The 20,450-nt window shown below is 40.6% G+C and overlaps 4 protein-coding genes across 9 annotated transcripts in view; 1 reads left to right on the forward strand and 3 right to left on the reverse strand.

Annotated features, from left to right (window-relative positions):
• myo5c (myosin VC) overlaps positions 1–20,450 on the forward strand; it is an 84,508-nt gene that overhangs the window by 57,772 nt on the left and 6,286 nt on the right. For 4 of the 6 annotated variants that reach the window (XM_080436875.1, XM_080436878.1, XM_080436879.1 and 1 more), the window contains 6 exons: positions 1,541–1,709; positions 3,312–3,396; positions 14,979–15,080; positions 16,576–16,730; positions 18,340–18,429; positions 20,055–20,205. In XM_080436875.1, coding sequence (XP_080293001.1) covers positions 1,541–1,709; positions 3,312–3,396; positions 14,979–15,080; positions 16,576–16,730; positions 18,340–18,429; positions 20,055–20,205 — 752 coding nt within the window. Of the gene's footprint in view, positions 1–1,540; positions 1,710–3,311; positions 3,397–14,978; positions 15,081–15,784; positions 15,800–16,143; positions 16,159–16,575; positions 16,731–18,339; positions 18,430–20,054; positions 20,206–20,450 lie in introns of all 6 variants that reach the window. The other 2 variants (XM_080436877.1, XM_080436876.1) reach the window with 2 other exon arrangements.
• On the reverse strand, positions 4,797–6,212 carry LOC308091612 (E3 ubiquitin-protein ligase TRIM35-like; the record flags this gene model as incomplete). Its single annotated transcript, XM_080437275.1, has 2 exons — positions 4,797–4,841; positions 5,202–6,212. 2 exons carry the CDS (start codon positions 6,210–6,212, stop codon positions 4,797–4,799), a joined length of 1,056 nt encoding a protein of 351 aa, XP_080293401.1.
• On the reverse strand, positions 7,907–10,069 carry LOC308091351 (nuclear factor 7, ovary-like; the record flags this gene model as incomplete). Its single annotated transcript, XM_080436904.1, has 2 exons — positions 7,907–8,006; positions 8,617–10,069. One exon carries the CDS (start codon positions 10,067–10,069, stop codon positions 8,627–8,629), a length of 1,443 nt encoding a protein of 480 aa, XP_080293030.1. The 3' UTR covers positions 7,907–8,006; positions 8,617–8,626.
• Positions 11,740–13,209, reverse strand: LOC308091613 (E3 ubiquitin-protein ligase TRIM35-like; the record flags this gene model as incomplete). The annotated part of the gene is made up of 1 exon (XM_080437276.1): positions 11,740–13,209. Exon 1 carries the CDS (start codon positions 13,156–13,158, stop codon positions 11,740–11,742), a length of 1,419 nt encoding a protein of 472 aa, XP_080293402.1. The 5' UTR covers positions 13,159–13,209.

The raw sequence follows: 20,450 nt of genomic DNA on the forward strand, positions 1-20,450 counted from the left end.
AGGCTCTGTTCCATTCTGGTTGTTACAATGATGCTAATGAAGGCTCTGTTCCATTCTGGATGTTACAATGATACTAATGAAGGCTCCGTTCCATTCTGGTTGTTACAATGATTCTAATGAAGGCTCTGTTCCATTCTGGTTGTTACAATGACACTAATGAAGGCTCTGTTCCATTCTGGTTGTTACAATGATGCTAATGAAGGCTCTGTTCCATTCTGGTTGTTACAATGATACTAATGAAGGCTCTGTTCCATTCTGGTTGTTACAATGATACTAATGAAGGCTCTGTTCCATTCTGGTTGTTACAATGATACTAATGAAGGCTCTGTTCCATTCTGGTTGTTACAATGATACTAATGAAGGCTCTGTTCCATTCTGGTTGTTACAATGATACTAATGAAGGCTCTGTTCCATTCTGGTTGTTACAATGATACTAATGAAGGCTCTGTTCCATTCTGGTTGTTACAATGATGCTAATGAAGGCTCCGTTCCATTCTGGTTGTTACAATGATGCTAATGAAGGCTCCGTTCCGTCCATTCTGGTTGTTACAATGATACTAATGAAGGCTCCGTTCCATTCTGGTTGTTACAATGATACTAATGAAGGCTCTGTTCCATTCTGGTTGTTACAATGATACTAATGAAGGCTCTGTTCCATTCTGGTTGTTACAATGATACTAATGAAGGCTCAGTTCCATTCTGGTTGTTACAATGATACTAATGAAGGCTCTGTTCCATTCTGGTTGTTACAATGATACTAATGAAGGCTCTGTTCCATTCTGGTTGTTACAATGATACTAATGAAGGCTCAGTTCCATTCTGGTTGTTACAATGATGCTAATGAAGGCTCTGTTCCATTCTGGTTGTTACAATGATGCTAATGAAGGCTCTGTTCCATTCTGGTTGTTACAATGATGCTAATGAAGGCTCTGTTCCATTCTGGTTGTTACAATGATGCTAATGAAGGCTCTGTTCCATTCTGGTTGTTACAATGATACTAATGAAGGCTCTGTTCCATTCTGGTTGTTACAATGACACTAATGAAGGCTCTGTTCCATTCTGGTTGTTACAATGATGCTAATGAAGGCTCTGTTCCATTCTGGTTGTTACAATGATACTAATGAAGGCTCTGTTCCATTCTGGTCAAACAGAGTCAGGCTGTTGACTCACTGGAAACATTCTGCTACACCAGTGGGTCTCAAAGTGTGGTCCTGGGACCCTCATGGTTCCTTGAGGGGGTTCCAAATGGACCCCTTATGTGTGTGTAACTCTGAGAGTGTACAAATGGAACCAAATGGACCCGTACGGGTCCATTTGGTTCCATTTGTACACTCTCAGAGTTATGGGGATCCTTGAAATTAAAATGCTTCAGAACCACTGTGCTACACTAAATGGAACAGAGCCTTCATCAGTATAATTGGTATCACCTGAGAAGGAAGTAAGGAAGAGGCCCGATTTCCAAGATGGCTGCTGTGTGCATAGAGCCCATTGGCTGAGCGGACGTTGACGGAACCACCTGACCTGATGTCTGTGTCCTCAGGGCCTCTGAGCAGCAGGCCGAGGACCTGAAGGAGGCCATGCAGCGGCTGCAGGAGCAGATGGAGGAGCTGCAGGACTCGAACCGGCAGCTGAGCAGACAGAAGGTCTCACACACACAGGAACACGGCAGGCTGAGCGAAGAGGCCGCAAGACTCACCGCTCACAACATGGTGCGCGCGTGCGTGTGTGTGTGTGTGTGTGTGTGTGTGTGTGTGTGTGTGTGTGTGTGTGTGTGTGTGTGTGTGTGTGTGTGTGTGTGTGTGTGTGTGTGTGTGTGTGTGTGTGTGTGTGTGTGTGTGTGTGTGTGTGTGTGTGTGTGTGTGTGCGTGTGTGTGTCGATTTTAACAGCAAATTTCGATTTAGTTTTTGTCAGTCTTTTGAATAAAATTCCATTTAGTTTTAGTCATCTGAAATGTTTTACTGTTAGTCTAGTTTTAGTCAACTAAATATCATAAGATTATAGTCGACTAAATCTACAGTTGATTTAGTCGACTATAATGTGTTTTGGGCGGTGCCTTGATGGCGTCATAATGGCTGATTTTACACTTGGTTGCATGCTGAACTGCGACACGTTGTGAGCTTGTAGATCTGCTATTTTCAGAGCACAAAACCCGAGCGCAACGAAATCAACTGTGTGTGTGTGTGTGTGTGTGTGTGTGTGTGTGTGTGTGTGTGTGTGTGTGTGTGTGTGTGTGTGTGTGTGTGTGTGTGTGTGTGTGTGTGTGTGTGTGTGTGTGTGTGTGTGTGTGTGTGTGTGTGTGTGTGTGTGCGCGCGCGCGTCTATACTTTTGAGGACCACACGTCCCCACATGTATAGTAGAATATGGGTAATAGTTTTATGGTTGAAATCGTTTTTTAGAGATACATTTACAATTAGGAAAATATTCTGGTTTGGGTTTTATGATGATTAGACATTTTAGAAGTTAGGTTTAGGCATTATAGATATAGTTGTTATGCCTTAGTTGTACGCTGGTGTCGCGCACAGAGAAAGTGCCCACAACGCGACACGATGTGGGCTTGTAGATCTGCTATTGTTCAGCTTCAGGCTTATGAAAACATGACATTCATAAAATCACTGCCTTCAAATGTTTTTGGTGTGTGTGTGTGTTGATTTTGACAGCACATTTTAATTCTAAGTCTAGTTTTAGTTGACTAAATATCATAATATTATAGTTGACTAAATCTACAGTTGATTTAGTCGACTAAAATGTATTTTGACGGTGCCTTGATGGCGTCGTAATGCCTGATTTTACACTTGGTTGCATGCTGAAAATAGCAGATCTACAAGGTCACAACGTGTCGCGCTGCGACGCGTTGTGAGCTTGTAGATCTGCTATTTTCAGAGCACAACACCCGAGCGCAACCAAACCACGAAAATTGTCAATATATTTAGTCATAGTTTTAGTCATCATAGCTAAGTTTTTATCACATTTCTATTAGTTTTCATCAGTGAAAAAAAAGTAGTCGACAAACATTTTTCGTCATAGTTTTAGTCGACAAAATCAACACGTGTGGGTGTGTGTGTGTGTTACTATACTTTTGAGGATCAAACGTCCCCACATGTATAGTAGAATATGAGAAATAGTTAATAGTTGTTTTATGGTTGAACTCGTTTTTTAGAGATACATTTATCTGTGTGTGTGTGTGTGTGTGTGTGTGTGTGTGTGTGTGTGTGTGTGTGTGTGTGTGTGTGTGTGTGTGTGTGTGTGTGTGTGTGTGCGTGTGTGTGTGTGTGTGCGTGTGTGCGTGTGTGTGTGTGTGTGTCTCTACAGGACATTGAGGAGCAGCTGGACATGAAGGATCGGCTGATAAAGAAACTCAACCATCAAATCAGGAGCCTGGAAACATCAGAGAAAGGTCAGAGGTCATTCATTCATGTTTCATATCCTCGGTTTCGTGCAGAAACCCTATACTGTATCTCAACTTTGTTTTTTACATAAATCACTGGTTTTGAACCTTTTTCATATCAAGGTCCATTATTTATTCGTCAGTTGAGCCACGGAACCACCGTTTGATGAGATTTAGACTCTCAGACCCAAGGCTTAGAATATTTTGTTGTCGTTGGACACGATTTTCTCCACAATTCCATCCATGCTGTATTGATGCTGGTAACATAGGAGAGATAACAACCGGCTAACGTCGATCAAAATAACAATTATTTAATTAAGTAATGCAGATGTTTAACAATAATTTAACTCTTGAGAGCGTAAAATGAAACCAAATGGACTCGTAAGGGTCCATTTGGTTTCATTTTACGCTCTCAAGAGTTAAAGATCTGTAAGGGTCCATTTGGTTACCAACTCTCCATTGGTTAGCTGGGGACCACCTGGAACCCCCTCAAGGACCACTGGTGGTCCCCGGACCACTGGTTGAGAACCACTGACATAAATGAATGCCCCACTTCATCGTACAAGAATGTCTCACAAAAGTAGCTAAAATACCCGATCTACAAGCTCACAATGTGTCGCATTGTGACATGTTGTGAGATTGTAGATCAACTATTTCAGCTTATTTTTTTCTAAAGGGTTTATAAAACACATACAGATCATACACTAAAGGTTTATAAATAAATATGTTATATTGTATCAACATACTCTACCATACAGTGTCCAGTCCAGCTGGACACTGTATAGTAAAAGTATAATTTTATAAACCTTATTTATTTGTATATAACTTATTTATTTATAAACCTAGTGTATGTATGATCTAAATGTGTTTTATATTATTATCTAGTGTATGATCTGCTGAATGCTGACTGTTACAAACACACGTCTGACTCACTTTACTCATCTTTAATCAGATCAAATACATCAACAGACATCATCACTGTCACATAGAAACTATAGAATTCAAACCTGATCCATAAATGACAAACACTACAATATAAAACATGTTATCAGTAATAATCATATCAAACATGTCACCATTATACCAATAGAATTACAGACTGATAGTTTATAGTTACAGTATACACTACAAAATAAAAGTGTGTTATCAGGAATCATTTTATCTGTTTAACTATCTGTCCACCACAGCTGTGTTTGTAAAGCATGATCTTATGTCTGTATGTCTGTCTGTCTATAATACCAAAGCAATTAAAAACTGAATGATACATTAATTAAATAGTCACATGTAATTACAAATAATTAATAACCTGCCATAAACCAATCCCTTCTGATTACCATGGACATAGGTAACTCCTAATCGATATCAAATCAATATATTCAATGTAGGTTTTTTATTGGACGCTAGACATTCTAACTGTGGTTTTCCTGAGTGACACAGATCTTCCCTGGTAACATCTTCAGAGACGGACCATCACAATCAGCATTATAAATGTATGGAAACAGTGTGTCAGTGAAAGTGTGTGTGAAGGTGTGTAGGTGTGTGTTAGAATCAGGATCAGAGAAGGACAGCTGTCCTCTGTCCCAGTCCAGCTGGACTCTGATCCTCCAGGGTTTCTGATTCACTGAGAGACCAGTACTCTGAAACCCTGATGAGACTGCTGTGTATTTACTCCTACTAATGAACTGTATACACCAGTATAAACTCCATGTCCTCTGGTAAGACTCCACACACACACCTACTTTCCAGCTTTTATTGTCTCCAACCTCAACATCCCAGCTGTGAGATCCTGAGTTAAAGCCCTCAGAACCCAGGACTCTGTACGACCAGCGGTCAAACCTCTCTGTGTTGTTAGGAAGCTGCTGTGTCTCTACCCATCTCACACTGGTCAGATCATCAGACAGCATGAGTCCAGGATGAGCAGTGTTGGGATCCAGGATGACAGGAGTGTATGAGACAATGTCCTTCATCTTGTCCCAGACTCTGAAGGTCAGGTTCTTCAGGTGTTTGGCCTCGTCTATCAGCGCTCCTGAGACCGGCGGTGGGTCCTGCAGGGTGAGCTGGACTCCCTCCATCGTGGTCTTGTAGTTCTGCAGGAATGAGACGTGGTCGTCGGCTCTCAGCTGGTCCTCAGCAGCTTGGATTGCATTGGAGAGGGTTTCCATTTCTCTGCTCAGACCCTCAATCCTCTCCTTCATCTCCTGACTCTTCTGAGCCTCTTCCTCCCGCAGAGCAGTGATCCTGGCCTCCTCTTCCTCCTGTAGGAACCGACGAAGATTCTGAAACTGTTCCTTAATCTGCGTCTCTGTGTTCCTGGCCTGAACCTTGATGTGATTTTCTGTTTTGTCGTAATCTGTTTTAACTTCATCAAAGACCTTCAGTTTCTTCTTTAAAGGTTTCAGTGATTCCTGCACCTTCTGTTTGTAAAGTCCAGACGCTTCATCCACGGGTAAGAACTTGTGTCCGGCGTGTTTTTTTGAATCGCGACACACAAGACACACCAGCTGTTGGTCTACCAGACAGAAGAGCTTGAGCTTCTCACCGTGTGCGGTGCAGAGGACCTCAGAGCTCACCGACAAGGAGCTCCGGCCTTTCTCCTTCAAGAGGTTCTCACACAGGTCCTTCAGCGCAAAGTTTGTATGAGGAAACTCCTTGGAGGATCTTCTCTGACAAACAGGACATTCTTTTGTTGGTCTTTCCGTCCACCATTCCTGCAGACAGTCTTTGCAGAAGCTGTGGCCACAGGACAGCCCAACGGGGTGTTTAAAGATGTCATGACACACGGGACAGTTCAGCTCTTCTTCCTGACCAGTCAAACGGGAAGCCATTTTGTCTGCCACTCACACACCTGATCTGGAATGTTCTCTGAGGTTGTTACACCAGAGGAATACTAGAAGACAAAACAACAACATTATGAGTATCAACAGTATTAGTAGTTATAGTAGTTAATGTAGTAGTAGTACTAGTAGTTGTTGTAGTAGTAGTAGTAGTAGTAGTAGTTGTAGTATTCATAACAGTAATAGTTTTAGCACTTTTTATAATTTTCCTGTTCTTACCTCAGTGGAGATTGTATCAGATAACAGTCTGTCGGTCTGCCAGGTTGTTCAAATGATCCATCTGTCTAATAATTGATCTATTTATTTATTGATTAATATTTGCCTCTCGGTTTGTTCTTCGTGTCGCAGTCTATGACTGAGTGAATCTCAGTCTGAGAAAATGGCTGAACGACTAAACAAGGAAATGGACTTTGATTCATTTTATTCTGATAACAGTAATCACACACACACACACACACACACACACACACACACACACACACACACACACACACACACACACACACACACACACACACACACACACACACACACACACTCACACGGTATGTTATCATGAGACAATGAATCAAAGTTCAATTTATTGTAGATGACTGGTTGTACTGTTGCTCCCAGGCAGAAATGCATGTTTATTTTTTCTCATACATGGAGCATTAGTACTCAATGGATACTCCCTGATTAATAACTGTTTCTATACATATAAGAGTATTAGTACTCAATGGATACTCCCTGAATAATAATTGTTTCTATACATATAAGAGTATTCATACTCAATGCTACTCCCAGATTGATAACTGTTTCTACCACTAGATGTAGTTTGTTTGAAAAGACTGACACACAAACACTCTCTCACATGTTATACGCTCACATCATTGTGACATGCTTTGAGATTGTAGATCAACTATTTCAGCTTCATCTTCATTTCTAAATGTTTATAAAACACATACAGATCATAGGGTACACTAGATAGAAGGTTTATAAATAAATAAATAATATTGTATTAACATACTCTACCATACAGATTGTATAAGTTATATTGTATTAACATACTCTATCATACAGATTGTATAAGTTATATTGTATTAACATACTCTACCATACAGATTATATAAATTATATTGTATTAACATACTCTATCATCCAGATTGTATAAGTTATATTGTATTAACATACTCTACCATACAGATTGTATAAGTTATATTGTATTAACATACTCTACCATACAGATTATATGAATTATATTGTATTAACATACTCTACCATACAGATTATATAAATTATATTGTATTAACATACTCTATCATCCAGATTGTATAAGTTATATTGTATTAGATTATACTTTTATAAACCTTATTTATTTGTATATAACTTATTTATTTATAAACCTTCTATCTAGTGTATGATCTGCTGAATGCTGACTGTTACAAACACACGTCTGACTCACTTTACTCTCATCATCTTTAATAAGATCAAATACATCAACAGACATCATCACTGTCACATAGAAACTATAGAATTCAAACCTGATCCATAAATGACAAACACTACAATATAAAACATGTTATCAGTAATAATCATATCAAACATGTCACCATTATACCAATATAATTACAAACTGATCGTTTATACACTACAAAACATGTTATCAGTAATAATCATAGCCGTGTTTGTAAAGCATGATCTGTCTGTCTGTTTGTCTGTATTACCAAAGCAATTCAAAACTGAATGATACATTAATTAAATAATCACATGTAATTCAAAATAATTATATACATAAACCAATCCCTTCCATGGACATAGGTAACTCCTAATCGATACATTACATTACATACATTACAGTCATTTAGCAGACGCTTTTATCCAAAGCGACTTACAAAAAGTGCATTCAACATAGGTAGGGAACAAAACTACTAATCACCAGAAAGTCTTAAGTGCATTCTCTTCTAAAACAAGCAACTACGAGTATACCTAGCGCTAAGGTAAAAGTGCAATATATCAGCTACCTTCTTTCTCAAACAGATGAGACAAATAGAAAATCAAATGAGCAAGAGCTAAAACAAATAAGTGTATCGAATAAACAAGATCCAATAAAACAAGAGCTTTTACAACTAGTTAACAACAAGTAGGTCAGGCAAAGAGGAAGGGTAGTGTTTCCTGAAGAGGTGAGTTTTCAGCCTGCGGCGAAAGATGGGCAGTGACTCTGCTGTCCTGACATCAGTGGGGAGTTCATTCCACCACTGTGGGGCCAGAACAGAGAAAAGCCGTGACCGTGTAGATCGGCCAGAAGGACCACTGAGCGACGAGGCAACCAGTCGCCCGAGGCGATATATTGATATATTGAATGTATTGATACCAGATCAATATATTCAATGTAGGCTTTTATTGGACGCCAGACGCCAGACATTCTAACTGTGGTTTTCCAGAGTGACACAGATCTTCCCTGGTAACATCTTCAGAGACACACCAGCATCATAATCATAATTAAAAATGAATGGAAACAGTTTCTCAGTGAAAGTGTGTGTGAAGGTGTGTAGGTGTGTGTTAGAATCAGGATCAGAGAAGGACAGCTGCCCTCTGTCCCAGTCCAGCTGGACTCTGATCCTCCGGGGTTTCTGATTCACTGAGAGAGCAGTCTTCTCCATATCAGGCCCTGATGAGGAGTATGCTGTGTATTCACCGTAACAGAACTCTATACACCAGTATCCACTCCCTGTGTCTCCCTTCCTCTGGTCAGACTCCAGACACACACCTACTGTCCAGTATTTATTGTCTCCAACCTCAACATCCCAGCTGTGAGACCCTGAGTTAAAGCCCTCAGAACCCAGGACTTGGAGCCAGCGGTCAAACCTCTCTGGGTTGTCAGGAAGCTGCTGTTCCTCTTCTTCTTCTATCTCACATCTCACACTGGTCAGATCATCAGACAGCATGAGGTGTGGATGAGCAGTGTTGGGGTCCAGGATGACAGGAGTGTAGGAGACAATGTCCTTCATCTTGTCCCAGACTCTGAAGGTCAGGTTCTTCAGGTGTTTGGCCTCGTCTATCAGCGCTCCTGAGACCGGCGGTGGGTCCTGCAGGGTGAGCTGGACTCCCTCCATCGTGGTCTTGTAGTTCTGCAGGAATGAGACGTGGTCGTCGGCTCTCAGCTGGTCCTCAGCAGCTTGGATTGCATTGGAGAGGGTTTCCATTCCTCTGCTCAGACCCTCAATCCTCTCCTTCATCTCCTGACTCTTCTGAGCCTCTTCCTCGCGCAGAGCGGCGATCCTGGCCTCCTCTTCCTCCTGTAGGAACCGACGAAGATTCTGAAACTGTTCCTTAATCTGTGTCTCTGTGTTCCTGGCCTGAACCTTGATGTGATTTTCTATTTTGTCGTAATCTGTTTTAACTTTATCAAAGACCTTCAGTTTCTCCTTCAAAGGCTTCAGTGATTCTTGGACATTCTCTTTGCAAAGTCCAGACGCTTCGTCCACGGGTAAGAACTTGTGTCCGGCATGTTTTTTTGAATCACGGCACACGGCACACACCGGCTGTTGGTCGTCCAGACAGAAGAGCTTGAGCTTCTCACCGTGTGCGGTGCAGAGGATCTCAGAGCTCACCGACGAGGAGCTCCGGCCTTTCTCCTCTAAGAGGTTCTCACACAGGTTCTTCAGAACAAAGTTTGTATGAGGAAAGTCCTTGGAGGATCTTCTCTGACAAACAGGACATTCTTTTGTTGATTTATCCTTCCACCATTCCTGCAGACAGTCTTTGCAGAAGCTGTGGCCACAGGACAGCCCAACGGGATGTTTAAAGATGTCATGACACACGGAACAGGTCAGCTCCTCTTCCTGACCAGTCAAACGGGAAGCCATTTTGTCTGCCGCTCACACACCTGATCTGGAATATTCTCTGAGGCTGTTACACCAGAGGAATCTAGAAAACAAAACAGCAACAATAACATTATGAGTATCAACAGTATTAGTAGTTATATTAGTTAATGTAGTAGTGGTACTAGTAGTAGTAGTAGTTGCAGTATTCATAACAGTAATATTTTTAGCACTTTTTATAATTTTCCTGTTCTTACCTCAGTGGAGATTGTATCACATAACAGTCTGTCGGTCTGCCAGGTTGTTCAAATGATCCGTCCGTCTATTAATTGATCTATTTATTTATTGATTGATATTTGCCTCTCGGTTTGTTTTTCGTGTCGCTCTCTGACTGACGAGTGGATCTCAGTCTGAGAAAATGGCTGAACGACTAAATAAGGAAATGGACTTTGATTGATTTTCTTCTGATAACAGGAATGACACACACACACACACACACACACACACACACACACACACACACACACACACACACACACACACTCACACCTATACGGTATGTTATCATGAGACAATGAATCAAAGTTCAATTTATTGTAGATGACTGGTTGTACTGTGGCTCCCAGGCAGAAATACATGTTTATTTTTTCTCATACATGGAGCATTAGTACTCAATGGATACTCCCTGATTAATAACTGTTTCTATACATATAAGAGTATTAGTACTCAATGGATACTCCCTGAATAATAACTGTTTCTATACATACAGTATAAGAGTATTCATACTCAATGCTACTCCCAGATTAATAACTGTTTCTACCACTAGATGTAGTTTGTTTGAAAAGACTGACACACAAACACTCCCTCACATGTTATACGCTCACATCATTGTGACATGCTTTGAGATTGTAGATCAACTATTTCAGCTTCATCTTCATTTCTAAATGTTTATAAAACACATACAGATCATACGGTACACTAGATAGAAGGTTTATAAATAAATAAGTTATATTGTATTAACATACTCTACCATACAGATTATATAAATTATATTGTATTAACATACTCTATCATCCAGATTGTATAAATTATATTGTATTAGATTATACTTTTATAAACCTTATTTATTTGTATATAACTTATTTATTTATAAACCTTCTATCTAATGTATGTGTTTTATAAACCTTCTATCTAGTGTATGATCTGCTGAATGCTGACTGTTACAAACACACGTCTGACTCACTTTACTCTCATCATCTTTAATAAGATCAAATACATCAACAGACATCATCACTGTCACATAGAAACTATAGAATTCAAACCTGATCCATAAATGACAAACACTACAATATAAAACATGTTATCAATAATAATCATATCAAACATGTCACCATTATACCAATATAATTACAAACTGATCGTTTTTACACAATAAAAGTATGTTATCAGGAATCATTTTATCTGTTTAACTATCTGTCCACCACAGCTGTGTTTGTAAATCATGATCTGTCTGTCTGTCTGTCTGTCTGTCTGTCTGTCTGTAATACCAAAGCAATTCAAAACTGAATGATACATTAATTAAATAATCACATGTAATTCAAAAGAATTAATAACCTGCCATAAACCAATCCCTTCTGATTACCATGGACATAGGTAACTCCCATCAATACCAGATCAATATATTCAATATAGGCTTTTATTGGACGCTAGACGTTCTAACTGTGGTTTTCCACAGTGACACAGATCGTCCCTGGTAACATCTTCAGAGACATATCATCATCATAATTGCCAATGAATGGAAACAGTGTCTCAGTGAAAGTGTGTGTGAAGGTGTGTAGGTGTGTGTTAGAATCAGGATCAGAGAAGGACAGCTGTCCTCTGTCCCAGTCCAGCTGGACTCTGATCCTCCGCGGTTCCTGATTCACCGAGAGATCAGCCTCCTTAACCCCTGATGAGGCTGCTATGTAGTCATCCCCAATGCACACTATATACCACCAGTCTCCACTCCTTGTGAGTCCCTTCCTCTGGTAAGACTCCACACACACACCTACTGCCCAGTTTATATTGTCTCCAACCTCAAGATCCCAGCTGTGAGACCCTGAGTTAAAGCCCTCAGAACCCAGGACACAGGACATGTAGTGAAACCTCTCTGGGTTGTCAGGAAGCTGCTGTCCATATGTACGTCTCACACTGGTCAGATCATCAGACAGCATGACATCAGGACTAGCAGTGTTGGGGTCCAGGATGACAGGAGTGTAGGAGACAATGTCCTTCATCTTGTCCCAGACTCTGAAGGTCAGGTTCTTCAGGTATTTGGCCTCGTCTATCAGCGCTCCTGAGACCGGCGGTGGGTCCTGCAGGGTGAGCTGGACTCCCTCCATCGTGGTCTTGTAGTTCTGCAGGAATGAGACGTGGTCGTCGGCTCTCAGCTGGTCCTCAGTAGCTTGGATTGCATTGGAGAGGGTTTCCATTTCTCTGCTCAGACCCTCAATCCTCTCCTTCATCTCCTGACTCTTCTGAGCCTCTTCCTCCCGCAGAGTGGCGATCCTGGCCTCCTCTTCCTCCTGTAGGAACCGACGAAGATTCTGAAACTGTTCCTTAATCTGCGTCTCTGTGTTCCTGGCCTGAACCTTGATGTGATTTTCTGTTTTGTCGTAATCTGTTTTAACTTTATCAAAGACCTTCAGTTTCTTCTTTAAAGGCTTCAGTGATTCCTGGACCTTCTGTTTGCAACGTCTAGACGCTTCATCCACGGGTAAGAACTTGTGTCCGGTGTGTTTCTCTGAATCTCGACACACGAGACACACCAGCTGTTGGTCTTCCAGACAGAAGAGCTTGAGCTTCTCACCGTGTGCGGTGCAGAGGACCTCGGGGCTCACCGACGAGGCGCTCCGGCCTTTCTCCTCCAAGAGGTTCTCACACAGGTTCTTCAGCGCAAAGTTTGTACGTGGAAAGTCCTTGGAGGATCTTCTCTGACAAACAGGACATTCTTTTGTTGGTCTCTCCGTCCACCATTCCTGCAGACAGTCTTTGCAGAAGCTGTGGCCACAGGACAGCCCAACGGGATGTTTAAAGATGTCATGACACACGGGACAGTTCAGCTCTTCTTCCTGAACAGTCAAACGGGAAGCCATTTTGTCTGCCGGTCACACACCTGATCTGGAATGTTCTCTGAGGCTGTTACACCAGAGGAATACTAGAAGACAAAACAACAACAATAACATTATGATTATCAATAGTATTAGTAGCTATAGTAGTTACTGTAATGTAGTAGTAGTACTAGTAGTTGTAGTAGTAGTACTCATAACAGTAATAGTTTTAGCACCTTATACCTGTTCTTACCTCAGTGGAGATTGTATCAGATAACAGTCAGTCGGTCTGCCAGGTTAAAATGATTTGTCCATCTATTAATTTATCTATTTATTTATTGATCGATATTTGCCTCTCGGTTTATTTTCCGTGTTGCTCTCTGACTGACGAGTGGATCTCATTCTGAGAAAATGGCTGAACGACTAAACAAGGAAATGGACTTTGATACATTTTCTATTGATAACAGGAATGCCACACCTAAGCAAGCAAGCAACACACACACACACACACACACACACACACACACACACACACACACACACACACACACACACACACACACACACACACACACACACACACCTATACTGTATGTTATCATAAGGCAATGAATCAAAGTTAATTTTCTTGTAGATGACTGGTTGTACTGCGGCTCCCAGGCAGAAATAAATGTTTGTTTTTGTCATACATGGAGCATTAGTACTCAATAGATACTCCCTGAATAATAACTGTTTCTGCCACTAGATGTAGTTTGTTTGAAAAGACTGACACACACACACACACACACACACACACACACACACACACACACACACACACACACACACACACAGCACATCATAGTGAATTGATGGTCATTCACAGAGTTATATGAGGTCAGGTATCACTGAACGATTTTGACCTAAACTGCAGGAGGTCTGTCTGTCTGTCTGTCTGTCTGTCTGTCTGTCTGTCTGTCTGTCTGTCTGTCTGTCTGTCTGTCTGTCTGTCTGTCTGTCTGTCTGTCTGTCTGTCTGTCTGTCTGTCTGTCTGTCTGTCTGTCTGTCTGTCTGTCTGTCTGTCTGTCTGTCTGTCAGGGCATTCTGTCTTCTTCAACAGGTATTGCAAGGCCCACATGCAATGCCCTCTCAGCCCACCAGAGGGCTCTAGCTGGTTCCAAAATCATGTTGACACAAAAATGAGCTTGTATAATATCTGCTATTTTTTTTAAATCGTGAACATTTGTGAATACATATTCAAATATTTGCACAAAAATATCAGCACCGGGTGCGGCGCTATGAGCTTCTTTGGCTTTTTGAATAACCAAAGAAGGTGCGTTCCCGGTCTTAAAGCTAGTATTACAACAGTTTGTTGTGTCTCTCAGACAAACAAGCAGCAGCGACCCTCACGGCTCCTAAGGAATGCATACAATCATTGATTCTCAAAGTGGGGTCTCAGGGGTCCTTGGGGGGGGGGGGGGGTACCAGGGGGTCCCCAGCAAAATACGTTAATAAAGCGTCACACTCATTTTAACCCCTTTATCCATATTTTATACTGTTGGCTATTCAAAAATAGCAGATCTACAAGCTCATAGCGCGGCACCGAGTGCCGCGCTATGAGCTTGTAGATCTGCTATGTTTTAAAAATCGTGAACATTTTTGTGCAAATCTTTGAATATATATATTTTTAAAGCGAACTTTTTCAACTAAAATCTTTGCTTCTAGGGGTCCCTGGAACAACATATTTTGAGATGGGGGTCCGCGGCCAAATTGCATGTCATTTTGGGGGTCCTTGACATGAAAAAGTTTGAGAACCACTGATATAAATGATGATGATGTGTCTCTCTCTCTAGTATATTACAACAGTTTGTATTTGTGTCTCTCAGACAAACAAGCAGCAGCGACCCTCATGGCTCCTAAGGAATACCTGGGAATGTTGGAGTTCAAGAGAGAGGACGAGGCTCGGATCATTCAGAATGTCATTCTGGGTATGGAGGCATTATTGTACACTTACCGTACTCATTTATGAATTCATTTGTTTTATTTTCTCTCTGTCTGTCTGTCTGTCTGTCTGTTTGTCCGGAGCTAATCTTCAATATAATATTATAATTGCAGTCCAATAGAGTACTGAAGTCATGACGTCACCCCTGGGTCACAGAAGTTTTTTTTTTCCCATCGAGAAATCTTAGTTAGCAACTCTTACCTCTCAACGCTCGGCACTAAGCTCGCTCAGAGGTGCCTCTCATGGCTCAAGTCACCATCAGACGGCGCGCCTCCGTCAGTGAAGACGATTGCACTTTTTTCAATCTGACTGGTTTTCCAATCATACTGTGACACATATACTGTGTGTGTGTGTGTGTGTGTGTGTGTGTGTGTGTGTGTGTGTGTGTGTGTGTGTGTGTGTGTGTGTGTGTGTGTGTGTGTGTGTGTGTGTGTGTGTGTGTGTGTGTGTGTGTGTGTGTGTGTGTGTGTGTGTGTGTGTGTGTGTGTGTGTGTGTGTGTGCGTGCGTGCGCATACCAGGTCCTCATGTGTTGTGTTGTATACGTTACAGAGTTAAAGCCTAGAGGTGTAGTGGTCAACATGTTACCAGGACTACATGTGTTGTATATATATTACAGAGTTAAAACCTAGAGGTGTAGTGGTCAACATGTTACCAGGACTTCATGTGTTGTATATATGTATATATTACAGAGTTAAAACCTAGAGGTGTAGTGGTCAACATGTTACCAGGACTACATGTGTTGTATATATATTACAGAGTTAAAACCTAGAGGTGTAGTGGTCAACATGTTACCAGGACTTCATGTGTTGTATATATGTATATATTACAGAGTTAAAACCTAGAGGTGTAGTGGTCAACATGCTACCAGGACTTCATGTGTTGTATATATGTATATATTACAGAGTTAAAACCTAGAGGTGTAGTGGTCAACATGCTACCAGGACTTCATGTGTTGTATATATGTATATATTACAGAGTTAAAACCTAGAGGTGTAGTGGTCAACATGCTACCAGGACTACATGTGTTGTATATATGTTTATATTACAGAGTTAAAACCTAGAGGTGTAGTGGTCAACATGCTACCAGGACTACATGTGTTGTATATATGTTTATATTACAGGGTTAAAACCTAGAGGTGTAGTGGTCAACATGCTACCAGGACTACATGTGTTGTATATATGTTTATATTACAGGGTTAAAACCTAGAGGTGTAGTGGTCAACATGCTACCAGGACTTCATGTGTTGTATATATGTATATATTACAGAGTTAAAACCGAAGAGGTGTAGTGGTCAACATGTTACCAGGACTACATGTGTTGTATATATGTATATATTACAGAGTTAAAACCCAGAGGTGTTGTGGTCAACATGCTACCAGGTCTACATGTGTTGTATATATGTATTATATTACAGAGTTAAAACCTAGAGGTGTAGTGGTCAACATGCTACCAGGTCTACATGTGTTGTATATATTACAGAGTTAAAACCCAGAGGTGTAGTGGTCAACATGCTACCAGGACTCCCAGCACACATCCTGTTCATGTGTGTCCGTCATGCTGATTACCTGAACGACGGAGCCAAGCTCAAGTCTCTGATGAACGGCGTCATCAGTGGAGTGAAGAAGGTGGTGCTGGTGAGTAATCACTTTACATCACCAGTAGGTGGTCATTATACATCGTCAGTGGGGTCATAGTCTCGTGAGCCAGGCTGTTTCCTCCCACGATGTTCAAATGCCTCCGTCATACAGTCTGCAGCACAAAGGAAGCTCTGAAAATTATCTTGGGATAAAGTGGATCTGAAGCCTCATCCCCGCTTAAGTTTCGTCTTTACAGCTGCGCACATTTCTCCTAATATAACTCAAAACAATAGAATGGTAAATGGTCCAAAGCGCTTTACAGATTGTGCATTATTTACATTCACCCATTCACACACACATTCACACACCGATGGAGGAGGAAACCATGCAAGGCACCAACCTGCTCATCGGGAGCAATTAGGGGTTCAGCGTCTTGCTCAAGGACACTTCCACACTAAGTCTGGGGGATCCTGGGATCGAACTGGGAACCTCGCGGTTTCCATCCGGCCGCTCTACTGGCCACTCTACCCCTGAGCCACTGCCGCCCCTGGCTTGTTAGTCTCTCTGGATGAGAGCATTGTAATGCCTCCGCGTTGTAAATTGTAAAGGTGTAATAATATTATATTAGCCGCATTCAGCAGAACAAAGTTCAAAGCCTCCCTCAAAACCCACCTTTTCAGACTCTCTTTCCCCACCTAACTTAACCCATTAATACCTGGAACGCATCTGTGTCACTTTAGATGTCTTTGGCTATTCAAAAATAGCAGATATACAAGTTCATAGCGCGGCACCGAGTGCCGCGCTATGAACTTGTAGATCTGCTATTTTTGAAAAATCGTGAAAAAAAAAAAGTTTGATTTTTTTCCAAAAACTGTTAGGATTTAGATTTTTTTTAAAGAATCGCCTCAGGTCTTAAAGGGTTAAATCAATTCTCTGCCTTTTGGTCTTAGCTTATGTTTTTTTTCTTGTCAATTCTTTGCCTTTTAAATACTTCTCAATTAACACATTGGAAATACACCACTTGCCTGCCAAAAACGTTTTAAAACGTTTTTTTAAAAAAGAAAAAAGTTATTCACAAAGAACCAGGAGATAACGCGATCCAAAGATGTACTGCTCCATTCACTTCCCTGTTAAAATAATAACGGAGAAAAAAATCAAAATTTTCCTGTGTTTTACTATATATTTTTGAGTGAAACATGCTATTTTCAAACATCAAACAACAAATGTAATTTGTGAAACCACACCTGAATCTCCTCAGTGATTAACAACCATCAGGGGATCAATCAAACTGGAGAAAAATATTCTGTGACTACTTGAAAAGGTAAAAAATCGTTAAAAAATGCTGGCAGAGGCTGCAGTGAATGTGTTAATTAAGTTGTTAATTTTATTTATTTATTTAGTTTTGTTTTGTAAAGCGACTTTTGGTACTATGAAAAGCGCTATATAAGTGTGATGTATTATATGCCCGATTGCCCGATCAAATGTGTCTCTCTGCCATTTATGCATGTCTTTTTTTTAAATGATCAGACAAAAACAAGTCGTTTTCCTCTCTCTGAGTTAGTGAGATTATAACTGTCAACAGGTTCAGTACTAAACAGTAAAGAGAAGCATCAAAACTGAAGAACACAACTGAGATTTAAAAAAAAAACTTCTTTCTGCATTTCAGGATCATCACAAAGACTTTGAGATCCTGTCCTTCTGGCTGTCTAACATGTACTTCCTGCTGAACTGTCTGAAGCAGTACAGTGGAGAGGAGGTAAGCATGCAGCAGCTTCTATTACCTTCTGTAACCAAGACACCTCTGGTTAGTTAACCGTTTTAGACCGGGAACGCATCTGTGTCAATTTTTAGATGTCTTTGGCTATTCAAAAATAGCAGATATACAAGCTCATATCGCGTCACATGAGCTTGTAGATCTGCTATTTTTGAAAAATCGTGCAAATGTGTGATATATATATGTTTTTAAAGCGAATATTTTAACTCAAATCTTTGCTTCTGGGGGATTCTACAAATGTCTTCTGAATCCTAACAGTTTTTTGAAAAAACGTATGTTGCTATAATATCAGTGGTTCTCAAACTGTTTTCATGTCAAGGACCCACAAAGTGATATGTATTTGGTCGCCGACCCCCATCTTAAATTATGTTGTTCCAGGGACCCCCCCAGAAGCAAAGATTTGAGTTAAAAATGTTTGCTTTAAAAATATGTAAAAACTAAGATTTGCACAAATTGTCACGATTTTTCAAAAATAGCAGATTTGAAAGCTCATAGTGCGGCACTCACTGCCGCGCTATGAGCTTGTATATCTGCTATTTTTGAATAGCCAAAGTATAAAATAATGGTTTAAGTGGTTACACAGATGCGTTCCCAGTTTTAATCGGTTATACTGGATCGGAAAATACTGGCAGGTTGAAGCGGAACAATATGGACTTGACTCCGGTCAGAGAATCAGGTTCTGGAGAAGGGATCTGTTTTGGTAGATGTATTGTGCTCCATCATATTTGGTCTGTGCTTTGCTTGTACATGTAACGGTAAGAATGTGATATTAGTCACTCTACTCTACTGACTAAATAGACTGTCTGTAAGCAAGTACCATATCAGGCCACTAGGCGTCGCTGACAGTCTTTCTGTTCATGTAAACCAGGGGAGGTTCCCAAACTTTTCAGTTCGAGACCCAAAATAAACATTTAGTGTTTTCCCCGGGAAAGTACATTATGAATTGGTCTATTTAAAAAATAGTGCAAGTAAAACAAAAAACGGCCATTTTCACTATTTCTTAAAGGAGGAGTTCACCCAAAAAATTACTTATTTTCTTTCAATTGCACACCCTATGAAGCCTTGAATGCATGGATTCTTTTTTGTTTTTGTCGCATTCCTAAGCTAATAATTTGATTCCCGTCTCCTACCGGCTAATGTATCCGGTAGGAGACACAAAGTAGATTATTTTTGTCTCCTACCGGAAATACACACGGTCATCAAATTATTGTCTTAGGAATGCCACAAAAACAAAAATAAATCCATGAAATCAAGGCTTCATGGGGTGTGTAATTGATAGAAAATAAGTCATTTTTTGGGTGAACTCCTTCTTTAAGCTTATCAGAAATTATTTTGAATTATGTTTTATTTAGTTGTTTTTCATTTAAAAAATATTGTATTTGTGAAAATCATTTTTAATATATATATTTTTTAAATATAGATATATCAAACAGAATGTGTGGTTGTTGTGTTAGTGTTGTTTTCTACAGAATGTGTAGACGTTGTGTTTGTGTTGTTGTCTATAGGAGTTCATCAAACAGAGTGTGTAGACGTTGTGTTTGTGTTGTTGTCTATAGGAGTTCATCAAACAGAGTGTGTAGACGTTGTGTTTGTGTTGTTGTCTATAGGAGTTCATCAAACAGAACACGAGCCGTCAGAACAAGAATTGCCTCCAGAACTTTGACCTGTCAGAACACAGACAGATCCTCAGTGACCTGTCCATCCACATCTACCACCAGTTCATCTCTGTCATGGACAAGACCCTCACTCCTATGATCGGTACGTATTGATATTAATATAAATATGACGGACAAGACCCTCACTCCTATGATCGGTACGTATTCATATTAATATTATTATCATGGAGAGTGTACTAATGGACATTTTAAGGGTCCATTTGGTTCCATTTGTACACTCTCAGAGTTACAGACCTGTAAGGGTCCATTTGGTTCGGGACGGGATTTACATCTGTGCGTTCGCTTCCCACTGGAAACACGAGTTGCCAGGTTCTGGAAAGAAACAAG

The sequence above is a fragment of the Gymnoscopelus braueri genome, assembly GCF_963280865.1.
Source record: "Gymnoscopelus braueri genome assembly, chromosome: 9".
NCBI lineage: Eukaryota > Metazoa > Chordata > Actinopteri > Myctophiformes > Myctophidae > Gymnoscopelus > Gymnoscopelus braueri.